Source organism: Manihot esculenta, chromosome 8 (assembly GCF_001659605.2).
Source record: "Manihot esculenta cultivar AM560-2 chromosome 8, M.esculenta_v8, whole genome shotgun sequence".
Lineage (NCBI taxonomy): Eukaryota > Viridiplantae > Streptophyta > Magnoliopsida > Malpighiales > Euphorbiaceae > Manihot > Manihot esculenta.
Window position 1 is genome coordinate 1203047 of NC_035168.2, and position 12969 is coordinate 1216015.

General features: G+C 34.5%; 2 protein-coding genes across 7 annotated transcripts; one reads left to right on the forward strand and one right to left on the reverse strand.

Annotated features, from left to right (window-relative positions):
- Positions 1-344: 344 nt before the first annotated feature.
- LOC110621272 (TSL-kinase interacting protein 1) lies at positions 345-7725 on the reverse strand. Of its 6 annotated transcripts, none has more exons than XM_021765485.2 (15): positions 7531-7725; positions 6752-6914; positions 6391-6545; positions 6197-6279; positions 6077-6124; positions 5865-5974; positions 4526-4610; positions 4144-4420; positions 3547-3684; positions 3302-3453; positions 2955-3193; positions 2501-2867; positions 1310-1720; positions 1103-1231; positions 345-874 (listed from the first exon to the last, which is right to left on the reverse strand). In XM_021765485.2, exons 3-15 carry the CDS (start codon positions 6512-6514, stop codon positions 647-649), a joined length of 2391 nt encoding a protein of 796 aa, XP_021621177.1. In that variant the 5' UTR covers positions 6515-6545; positions 6752-6914; positions 7531-7725; the 3' UTR covers positions 345-646. The 6 variants fall into 6 exon arrangements, with proteins under 6 accessions (XP_021621177.1, XP_021621178.1, XP_021621180.1 ...); XM_021765486.2 differs by having other exon boundaries at positions 6391-6551; XM_021765488.2 differs by lacking the exon at positions 6752-6914.
- Positions 7726-9944: 2219 nt separating this feature from the next.
- Positions 9945-12848, forward strand: LOC110620142 (membrane magnesium transporter). Its single transcript, XM_021763744.2, has 4 exons — positions 9945-10172; positions 10277-10329; positions 10466-10566; positions 12372-12848. Exons 1-4 carry the CDS (start codon positions 10100-10102, stop codon positions 12463-12465), a joined length of 321 nt encoding a protein of 106 aa, XP_021619436.1. The 5' UTR covers positions 9945-10099; the 3' UTR covers positions 12466-12848.
- The last annotated feature ends 121 nt before the right edge of the window (positions 12849-12969 follow it).

Here is a 12969-nt window from a genome sequence, read left to right on the forward strand (position 1 = left end):
AAATCTAAAATAGTTCACAAAATAATTTAATTTATTTATAAACAAACGAAGAGCTGCCCCTCACAATTTTTCAATCCATCGTGCTACAATTCACACTTTTTCTAAAACATGTCCTTTCCCCTTATATTTTGTTATCAATTATTTACTCCTCTTTTCCTAAAAAAATGTGCTTACACTTTTTTTAAAAAAAATCTGCTTATAAAAATATCTTTTTGTTTTATAAAATTAACCCTTCATTCATTTGCTAGATTTTTACCAGAGTTAAACAAAACAAAATTGAAAGAACAGCAACCCCAGATCAGAATTGAGCATTGTGGTGATTCACAGAAAACCATAACGAAGGCTTGAAAAATGTCAGATCAGATAAAGTTTTTTTAGCCCACAAGGGTTACACAGTTAAGTTAGTTCTGAAGAACAATTTACAGGATTGTAATGAAATAAAGAACGAAAAATCTATTTCTGTACAAATGCTGGAGACTATGATCAGGGAACTTTTTCCACACGCAACCAGAATGTTCTTGGCTTGCACCAACCCCCTAATCACACTCTGTTTCTGTCAGTGAAATCGAAAATTATTAGTCATTATATTCCAAGAACGAGAAACTTTTTAAGAATTGAATCTCTCAAGATCCAACTTAGTGAAATCTCAAACCCCGCTGCCAATTTTAAAATCTGAAAACGAGGAACTTTCTCGAGCTTCAACTACAGGTATCGAGTCTTTCTTGTCCAAGCCAAAGAAGGAGCAACTTTGAAATGCATCCAAGCTGCTGGCAATCAGCCGGTTCAAACCGCTTAGGCTGTCACTTAGAAGAAACTCTTCACTGTGGTATCTGGACGAGGGTATGTCGAGATCCAATGGTCCTAAAGATTCAGGCTGCATTGTGCAAAAAAAGCAAGAAAACCAAAACCAAAACCAGAAACAAATAAAAAGTCAGACAGGGTATTGCATAACAATCAGGTTAATTATCAGTACTCCAGCTAAAATATCCCTCATAGTTAATCAACTTAAGTTAAAAAATTGCTAGCAGGTGGCTGTCAGAATGTTATCCTAGAATATTTAAGGGGGATATGGGGCAAAAAGGAGAAAAGCGAAGGTGCTTACCCAGTAGATATCTGTTAGCCCAGTGAAATCTTTGGCCAAATTGTCTACAACTAGTGGATCAGTTGAACAATCATCCATAGGGTCAGTTTCAGCAGGATAATCCACAGGCCCCTCTCCACTAGGCAACCCCTACAATAATTTACACGTGAATATGCAATCAACCTGCTTACAATGACATAGCTCAAACAAAATTTGATTTAAAATTACCTCAACAAAGGCACCAGAAACCATTGAGTTGGTCTGTTTGTCAGCCCCTTGAGGGACAACATCAATTGAAGTGGGAATTTCCAGGTGCGGAGCATGATTCTTTTGAAACGAGAAGGCATCACATGTTTCTTCAGCATCCCATATTGAAGATGTGTTTGATGTCACTGTGGAAGGAAATACCATCTTACTCTGATGTCTTGACATATGAGCAGCAATGGCAGCATCAAATGAATCACAGCTAAACGGCATTTCTTGAAGACAATGGCTACTTTGAGCGGTAAGTGCTTCAATGCAGTTAGGATCTACATTGTGAGGCACTTCTGACAGTAAATCTCCAACGCTAATGTTGGTGAGGCTGTCGGCCCATTCCCCAGCAGATGATGCAATGCCATTGCACAGTTTCTGGTCGCCCTAAGTATACACAGATCAAAATACAAGTTAAGAAAATGGCTTCAACAGATGTGCACATTATCATGATTTAATGATAATCATTGTAATACCTTATAGAAGAAGGCACAAGTCACAATAAAGTATAAACTAAGGATCTCTTATTCAATCAGATACTGAATATTTTATTTGCACAAAAGCATTTAGTTATAATCTTCCCCTTAAATTTGAGGTTCAAACACATCAGGAAAAAAAAAATTATTTGGAAACTAGGAAAGAAAAGCTCTGCACTTTTCTGCAGAACATAACAAGAGATGTGCACAATCCAACTCAACCAACTCTCCCATGTAAAGAGAGACACATCTATCATCTAAATGTTTTTGCCAGTAGCTTATCTTGCATTCGCCTCGATAAATTGAAAGAAGTTACTACCCCACCCACCCCCCTCCCCAACCAAAAAAAAATTAGGAAGAGAAGCTTGATTTGCCTGCAACAAAACCAGCAACGTCATAAAAGCAGATTTAGTTAATTTAACTGGTCTAGAAGAATCCTAAATGAGCAAGAAAGGATACATCACTGAGCAGAACTTGTGCAACTAAGCTTGAAACTATCAATGAAACATGAATATTGTGCAAGTCTTAATGTATAGGGCAAAGAACAAGGTCTGACATGAGGTCACAAGAATTAAGATGATAAGCACAAATGCATAGTTTTTAAATCCCAGAGTGTTAAGAACCTCTACCACTTCTGCTGCCTGATAGCATCTAACAATTTAGAAGCGTGAGACAGGACAAGTACACTTACTGCATCATGTAATTGTCTCATATTTGTCTTATTGCCAATCTCATTTTCATGCCATGATACCTTTGCTGCAGGAACAGAGGACCCAACAAAGTTATTTCTAGGACCCTCAGCAATGTAATCATTGAGCACATCTGTGGTAGGGGGTGCAGAAGCATGACTCTTGTTTCCTGCAGACAACTGATCCTTATAGAAATCCATATTTTTCTCAGATCTATCATTGGTTGAGAGACCAGATGTGGATACGGAGTCCACAATCTTCCTCTTTTCGCTTTCCATGTCAACAGAATTTCCACCTGGAATGAAATTGGATGCTGAAGGTGCTTGCAGCATCGCATTTGCCAATTCAATGTTGGAAAACCAACCATACCTTCATTGAGGAGGTATATGTCAGTTTATACATATTTGGATCTAAAATATGGGATGCATTAAGTTCAAAAAGAAAATTAGAATAAACCTTAAGCGGAACACTGGAGGGCTTCCAATTGAAGCGTATACATCTGATGCACTGACAATGGAATCTCGAGTCCATCTCTGATAACTGACAAGATTTTCTCTATGAGCAGTGTAAGGGAAAAGCATTAGCTCTCCAGATGCTATACTTGAATTGCCCCATTTCCGATATAGGTGTTCCAATACCGATGATATCTTTTTCCGGGTACTAAGAGTCAGTTCTAGATATGGATTATGTTTATCCTGTGAATGGATAAGAACAAAAACTTCTTTAATGGTTCTAAATACTGCTCAGATGGCAAAAATTTCCTCTACATTGAAGCTATTAACATTAGTTTCTTTTCCGCTCACCATTTCTAAGGCCCTTCGAGTGTCATCATCAATTGGGAACAGCTGGAGCTTAAGTTTTATATTAGTCTGAGCATTGACCTCAACATAATGATTTTGTGAAAAAGAAGGTAAAGATGGCAGACCCTTTTCAATGGCATCAGGACTCTTATGCTCTGGAAATTAAAATGTAAAATAGATGACTTGTGAAACTTCAATAGATACTCATTTCAAATTCACTTAGAAACGTTAATTGATGACCAATTCACCTGGCACATGGTGGTCATTTTCTCCCTCTTTATCAGTAGCTGTCCGCTCCAAGTGCTCAGCAGCATCAGCAACCAAGGAAACCCCAGCAATTGCAGCTTTTTCCCACTTTTTATATGCAGCTGACAAGACAATGCCTACTAAAAATAAGTAAAGAGATGTGGAAACAAACAATTCAAGGTTTGAAGCTGAAGAAAATAAGCGAAAAAAAATTGCATCTCATCATTTGAAAAATCAGGCAATAAGAGGAAATCAAGGAATTAAAGAAGTATTGATTTTGGGGCAGAATATCAAATACAATATGGACTCAAAATTTACAATGTAATGATTCTTTCAACTAGAACCTAAATCCATATCCAATTTAGGAGTTGTCTTCTTTGGTGCAAAAACTTTTTAGTACATGCCATTTGTGTATCAAAATTTGAGCGATCAACCACAAATATTGAAACTATCAAATTACATGTGGAAAAATATATTAATGAATTAAGAAACCTAAGTAATAAATGGATTTAAAATTTGAAATCAGACTTCTCTATGAAGAGAACAGTTATTGTGTCTCAAGGATTACTGAATTACAGAAGATACAAACAGATGATCACCTGGTTTCCGTCTTTGCCTTGCAGGTTTCATTGCAGTTGAGTCTCCCCTGTTGCTGCGGATAACACCTATATTAACGTTGCGCTTTAATGATCCCTTCCCAGCTCCTAACCTTTGCAAGTTTTGACTGTCCACCAGAACCAATTTAACAGTTCTAGTTTCATGCGCTGATGCTCTATTCTGACTGGTGATAGTGCTTGGAACTGTAGGAGAACCATTTTCCACCTGAGAAGGCCGTTTTCTTACATTCTTCTTTCGGTCTTTTAAGAGTTGCGTTTCCTTCATGGTGAAGATATATTGATCAGTTAAGCAAATTCAGCAGCTAAATCAAGTTTTATAACTGGAAAGTATTAATTTTTGGGTATACAGAGAGTCTCAACTAACCAGCGCTTCTATAAATATCTTAAACCTTCGTGGTTTCAAGTGAAGCTTTGAGGCTTTGCAACTGTACTTTTCCAATAAAGACCACCTGCAGACAGCCAAGATTTGGGACAGGAAGACAAATCCAGTAAAGACCATGTTAGGAAAAGTAACCCATAATGCTAATCTTCACCAATGAAATGACATGAGCAGGAAAAAAAACCCTTTATGATCATCCACTAAGGGCTGATATTATGGTGGATTCCTAAATACTTTTGGATCAGAAACACACAGCAATGGCAATGGCTTTAGGACTCAGCAAGGAAATCTCAGTCCCTTGACCTTTGAGGGGTTTCTTTGAGCCAAAGAACCCTTTGTGTAGTCGAAGTTCTAAAATGCTTATAGATTGGCCTAAACAAATAATCACTTACAAGAAAAATATAACATACACGTCTCGATCTGTGATGTTAGAATCTTATTCTTGATTTGATTTTATACGATTCGATTTGATTTTCCATCCTATTGATTGGAACCTGTAAGGGGAATCTACTGATGTTATAAACTTATGATTCTTGATTTGATTCATACGATTCAATCCTCCACCCTAGCGATTAATTTATAGTGAATAAAAAAGTACCTGAGTCGTGACCAAGTAGGCAGAATTAATAGTGAATCAAGTTAATTAATATGAATTGACCGATTCAATCGATCCTTTCTAGAGGGTTTTAGACCCTTTTGTTTCAAAAATTAAGATTTCAATTCACTTTTTACTATGATAAGTGCACATAAGACCTTCTCTTAGTTATTTTCTTCCGCCAACCATTTTCTTTCTCTCTCTCTCTCTCTCTCTCTCTTTCCCACCCTCTTCTTTATTTTTTATTTTTAATTTTTACTTCTAATTATAGTTGTCAAAAAATGAAATTTTTTATCAATATATTATAACCTTTTAATTTAACCATAGTCAAATTTAATGGGAGCCTCAACATAGAGATAATCAATGTCTATGATTCAAGATTTTATAATTTATAACATAAACTATATAACATAGTAAGAATAGATTGTTCTGTATATAAGTATACTTATAGTTAGCTAAATGATAATTCTACATCTATCAAAATATGTCATTATGATTTTTTTTTTTACTTATTTTTTAGAACATGTATCATTTTTAATTATCTTTGAGCATTTTTATAGCATCCTATGACTAGATTTGATTCTTGATTTATAAAAAGAAGATTTTGCTTATCTATTGACAACTCATATATTCAAAATCTTCCGTTTGCTATTTAGTTTTAGATAGATTTACTCAATTCATAATCCATGTATTAAACAAAGCAATCAAGTAGCCTACAGCGGTTATTACCATCTAAGCATTGCAGCATTAGTATCTTTGGAGTTTTTGGCATCCAGACATAATCCTGGTCCCAGCAATTTGTTCATGCGCCTCACAAGACGATAATAATAATGCCTGACCTGCCAAAAAAGAAATATAAAAGGTTGACATAAAGCACAATAAATACAAACCAAATAAATACTAGATGAAAACAAATGGATTTATATCTCATAGCAATTTACCTGATCCTTGTTTTTGCTTTGTACACGACGGGTTATCTTTTCAAAGTTCTGCAATTGGATCACACAAGTGTAACATTTTGAAAACTTCAAAGCGAAAAGTACATTACAATAATAACATACCTTGCCAACTTGTCTTAATGCAGTGAAGAAACTTTCCTCCTCTTCACGAGTCCAAGCAGCCCATTGCCGTGTTGGTTTTTTTACTGTATTAGACATTTCCACAATAATTAAAAAATAACTAAATTAATCCATTAAATAGTGTGCTCACTAAAGCATCTATTACACATGATAACAAATCCAATTAAGTATCGTACCTGGCTGCTGTAGCTTGTCATGATCTGGGATTGATGATGTGCCAGTATCCCCATGCTGAATTGAAGTATTCTCAGTATGAGAATGTACATTAGTGTCCAAGGAGACCTGTGATTCCAACTCCATCCTATGGCATCACAAGGATAGTAGATACGAACTGCAACTTCAAAATTTCATAGTAATATTCCTTTAGATCTCTAAATTGGTGCAAAATTCAAAAGCAGCAACTCTAGTAGAGTGAGGATGAAGCTAAATACAAATGAAGACAAAGATAACTATGAGGACCAAAGATACATTAATGAAGGATCACAATCTAAATTATAACTAGTTTGCTAATTAACTATTCCTGTTTAGCCAAGTAACCTTGTCTGTTCCATTATCAGCACCAAAAAGTCATCACTTGAAAAGCCTTAAAATTACATATCCCAGGCTCCCTGCTAAGTAATCAAATAGCCAACTGGTTTTGAGTAACATGTTGCAAAGGCATTGGCCATCATTTATCTTCTTGTTGCTGCACTCTTTTAATCTAAAGAATTACACCAAAAAAAAGGTTCACCTGAGTATCAATCCATCTTCAGAACAAAGAACTTACAAAAAGAAATTTTGCATTTTCTGCATAATCAATCTTCACGTTACAGTATGCTGCAATTTGTTGAAAACTGTATTATCACTATTCCCACCTTCATATTTTACTAGAAAGCCCTAGCGAACACAAATCCTAACTACAAAAGCTATGCAACAAGTATTTTGCTAACTAATACTAAAGAACAACTAATTTACCAATAGGAATCAAGTACCTAAACTTAGAAACTTCATAAACAGATACCAAATGAAAATGTAAGAAAATAGAACACATTGGAATTTTGAATCTTGACTTTTTCAATACTATAAGATTCCAATGATCAAAAACCAATGCCAACTGCACTAAATCCTACTAATTGAAAAAAATTAAATCATTCAATTGCTTAAAAAAAGACACACCATAACTCATAAAAATGGTGAAATTTTCCTTCATTCAGTTTTCCCCTAATTTCCCTGTAGCCCGCCAAGAACTAGGGTTTTGGGCTATAATTGATCAATTTTGACTTTAAAATCACAATCAAGGAAATGAAGCTGAGAAAATTCAATTGAATTTTCGATACCTGAGAAAGCAATAAAACAGAAAATTGAAGAATCCAGCAAATCCTAGAACCGGACGTACAATAGGAAGAGATTTGGATCGAAACCGGAAGAATCTCCAGTCTAGAGTAGGCGAGAAATGGAAGAGAAGGATTTTTTTTTTTTTTCCCTTTCTCTTTTTCCTGCTTTTCTTATTTTTACTTTGGATTAAAGAAAATAAGGTGAATTACCTGCAGGATTTGTTACTATAATTTTATATTGATACATATTATTTTAATATTTGTATTAAAACGATAGCAATTGAATTTTAACTTTTAATTAATTGAAGTTAAATATAAAAATAAAATATTTGTATTTTAATTCCATTTTTATTTTCTTAATCAAAATGCATTACATGGCTCAACTCAACTAGAATACCGTAGATGGGCTCAAAAGCTAGGCAAACTAGAGTACACATGGATGCATTTAAAAGCTAGCTTAGAGAAAACAACTCACAATCCAACCCAGCCTAAAGAACTCCAATTAAGTAACCCTAGACCAAAACAACCGAATCAAAGATCCACCTCTCTGGAATTTTAATTCACCGTCGCAACTTTCAGTACTGTTCAACCTCTTTAACAAAGAGATTCTTCAAACTGAGTGACCAACATAAAGAATACAAATATCGTCATAAGATCCAAAGACAATATAAAAAGAATGCATGCTGTCTTACCAAGATTTCAGTATCTCCAACCAATAACAAATTAAGTCAATACGGGTAGACAATTAGAAAAACTCACTAAGACATATTTTATTTTAATTTAAGAAAAATCAGCTTTAGTCTAATTGATTGATTATTTTTCAGAGTTGTAACACATTAACACATTACATATATGTAAGGAACTTCCATCAAACTTACATGCCGGAATTTAAGTTGGAACGACCGAAACTATAAATTAATTCAATGATTTTTTTTTAGTCAAGATCATAAAAAAAATAAATAAAAAATAAAATTTTTGTCTGATCAGTGAAAAGAAAAAAATAAAAAATAAAAATTTAAGTTTGTTTAAGTAATTTATTATGGCTATCAATTTGTTAAAAAAATACTAACTTGTATTTACTTAAACTATAATATTCAATAAATATAAATAGTGTCATAAAACATATATTTTTATTAATTATTTATATAAATAAATTTAAATTTTAACAAATACCCAATGCATAAAAAAAATGAGCACAAACACTATTTTTAAATCTGAAATAATCTTGAATCTGATTATATAATGCGTAAACTTATATCAATGTGATTCCATTGGGTCCAGAATAACCAAGATGTTGCCATCTCTAGTCTTATCTTGCAATGTGGGATACCATATTCTCCAGTGAATTCAGGGGCATTCCTCCAAGAGAAAAAGCAGGAATAATAAGTTGAGGGCCTTAATGAGGCTGGCCAGGATTCCTCTGTTTTTATTTTATTTGTGAGGTGTCTTTTGTTGATGAATTGAAATAATGTTGCTACCTTACAAGGCCAGGATGGTTCCTCAGCTTCTTTTTCTTTTCTTTTTTTTTCCCTTTGCAAATGTTTGATAGCCACATAAAAAGTAGGGGATAGAGATAATAAAATTTGATCATGACTTTACATAAAAAGACAACCAATGAGCTATAATTCAATAGTATCAAAGCCATCTAGTTATGAAAAATTTATATTACCTTTTGCATCATGTGCAAGCAGATCCATCACTGCTTCAAGCAATGACCCTGACAACATTCTCCATCTTTATATGTCATATACAAGAAACTAATTAGGTTGAAATTACTTTCTTTTCAGTCTCCACCATTGTCTCAACTTCTCATCACAAGAGAGAATACTATTTTATGAATTTGTTGCAAGGTCTCCACATATTCCAATTTACTAGGTGATTGGTAACAGTGCCAATCTTAAAATACCAGTGATGGTGATAGTTATTTTAATGTGGTGAAAATGTTGTGCAAGAATAATATCAATCAACTAGTTCAAAAACTCAATCTATTCTTAATAGATATGTAATTAGGTGACAAAAATCACAAACACACCAAGCTAAAAGAATATTGTGTCCTCTACCTGTATTGAGACAAGGACTAACTATTCTGGATAACTAGAAACATGGTACGGAATGTCAGAGGTCGAACCATGTTTGCCTGTTGCCTCTCAAAGCCATTAGAGGCACCTTTCAGGGCTCAAGGGAAGTGGCAATGGATACTTTGCCTCTGCCTCTGCCTCTGCTCTGCTTGTGCTGGTCGAACAGTGTCCTGAATATAGAGATAACTAAAACGGCATAGCGTTTAAAATACGGAGTTTTTATGCACCAAAAAAAAAAATTACAGACTAGACAGTGAAACGGGGCGTTTTATCATTGGAATAAAGAGGTTGTGAAACGACCTCGTTTGACTCCTAGTTGCTATTTCTTGACGAAGGAATCGGGTTGAGGTCAACTGCTGGAGTGAGGTCAGTTGATCTGATAACGCAAATCTGAAACTCTCTGCTGCTTGAGACTTCCGCCTCTAACCGCCGTAAAGAGCCCGATCCCGGAACTTGGGTTGACCGGTGATCGGAGATTCAGCCAAGTCAATAAAATGGGTTTAGGCTTCGTAATTGGCGCATTTGGAGTCATGATTCTCGCTCATGCAGCTTACACAACTATTCAATGTAATAGCATATTCAATATCCTGGATCGTAGAATCAATCTATTATCAAATTTTTGGTGCTTTTCATGTTCTCTTTTCTTTTAATTTTGTTTGGCCTGGATACAGATAGAGGTTTGTTGAAGATTATGGAGGAGGAGTTTTCAGGACCTCCAATGAATGTAAGTTTTTTTTTCCCCTTTTTCCTTTTTTCCCTGTTACTTATATGTTTGATTATTTTATTTTTATTTGTTTTGGTTGATGGGTCTGTGGCCTTTTGCTTCTCTGTTTTTTATACTTATTTTGGTTGGACTGCAGGTGGTGGTAGAGTTGCTTCTAGGGTTAGTGTTGTGTATGTGGGCTGCTTTAACTGTACCGGGAAAGTTCCTATCTATACACCCTCATTCTGATGAGAATAGGTATTGTTGGTTATCTTTCTGCTTACACTTTGTTAACTGGGATTTCTTTGTATTAGATTAGAGTATTCTATGCCATTCAATTGAGCAGTGATTATTAGTGGCTGTTCAATATTAACCCAAAATATGATAAAATTAGATTATTGAATACTTTGAAATTTGGCTATATGTTGATAGATTTAGCCCTACATAAAATAACTTTTGAACCATGAAAGGAGTGCTTATAGGACAATCTGCTTATAGGAGTCACAAGTAACAAATACTCAGGTTGCTTTGTTGTTGTTGTTGTTGCTGCTGCTTGTTTGTTTTTAAAAAAGTGCAATTGGAATTATATCATTGCTTATAAAGTTTATATGTATAAGCTGACAAAGTATTGTGGCTGGATTTGATTTCTCGCAAAGAGGAAATTAATTAGTTTCTTATGTTTGTAAAGTATGATTTATTTTCCCTACACTTATTGAAGTTGGACTCTTATGAATAACATATTGGACATCAACTTATTTTGAGTAGCTGACACGCTATGAAGTTTTATTATTTTAATTTCTAATATTAATGGTCTCTATGGATGTTGCACATCTCAGATTTGGGTTGGTTGATACATGGGATGTTTTGATTGGGCTTAACAGTTAAACCCCTATTTAAGAAGCAGCTTGTAATTCAAGGATGAAAATATATCCATGATAGCTCATTAGTTGTGCTTTCTGGTCCTATTTGTTTGTGGAGGAATTATTAAGTGGACTTAGTCTATCATGTCATCCCTATCATATTAGATAGTGATGGATAAACTTGTCATTATGTATAATCAACCTTGAATTGTGAATAATGCGAAAAAAAAATATCATTAGATTAGTAAACCCATGTGGTAGGCTAGTCTACAAGAGTATTTCTTGTGCTTGTGAAGGTTGTTTCTAAAGGATCAATGGCTATATAGGGGTTGTCCCAATATTTATGCTATTCATTTAACATTTTTTTAAGAACTAGTGCAGCCTGCCATCAGTTGAAATTATGATTGCTAATGCCAACCCCCGTGGTGTGTTGTTCTAATTTTGGTTCTTTGATAAGGAAACTTAATTAAAAATGAACATAATTTAACTGCATATTCTTATTTTCAAATTTCAATGCAAAAAAGTTACAAGTTCCTAGCAATTGGAAGAGAATTATTATATGTTCCGTATAATGAGATGCTTACCAACTTGTACCAGATGAAGTTGCTAGTAAACCACAAAATGGTTTCTATTACTTCACATCTAGCTGAAAAAGGGAAGAGGTTCTTTAAGTTTTTCCATCACAGCCAATAGTTTTAGAGGTTGAACAAAATTTGGACTAACTTGTAAGCTAACATAATTATTTTTTTTTGGGTACAAAGACGTGTTTATGGAAGTTAATTTGCTAAATAAGGAACAAATTGATTCTGGATATAAGGTACATAGGAAAATTAAGCTGTATGGCCCTTTTCTTGCATCATTTGTCAAGTTTATTCTGTTGTATGCTAGTTTGTTCTACATAAAGTCATATTTGTATAGATGCTAAGTGAAAATTTTCTCATATTAGAAAATGTATCCAATCCTACAAAACCATTATAATTGAATAATTTTATCAATAATAATGCGTAGGACCAAGACAATTTTTAGCAAAGCCTGCATGTTTTACGAAATGATGCTGAATTCAGAGTAGACAATTTTTTTGCTCACATTTTTTGCCCAGCCTGCATGTTTGAGAGTTAATCTTTTGAAATGATGCTGATATTACTGATATTCTTACAAGGATAATGCCTTGTTGACACAAAAAATTGCATATTCTTGAATCAGGATAGTATCTTTACCTGCCAATATGGACTTCATGATCTTCAACCATCGTGGCAAAGCATTTCCTTCAGGAATGGACATGAAACTGAAACATTGAAGTCTTCTCAATTTGATGACAGGATGATCTTTCTGGGGACTATTTAAGAAACGGAATCATGTATCTGCCAAATTTAGATTATGGAAAGAGCCTAAGTTGGTGAATTTGGCAACTTGATGGTGCTCATACCAAGTTACCTAGGATAACATCTGTTTGGCCCTTAGTTTTGTAATTGTTGTACTGCATATCTTATTTGGTCTTATTTTCCACCGTTTGGTCATGTAATTTGAACATTTGCCGATGTATTACATGTGTTGTTTTGCTATAATCAGAATGGGTAAGGTTTTACTTGCATCTAGACCTGCCCTCTGAATCTGAATGGTGAACCTTTAGTAGAAAGGGTAAATTGTTTTCTTGATGCAAAATATTGCGTTTTCTGTGTATTTAGCTCTGCATCCTCGATGTGAATGAATAACTCTGAAAGGTGGAGAAGGCATAACATAGTAGCATGCTGATTGCTGAAACGCAGGGCAGAGTATTATATATCGCACGTTGACTAGTTAG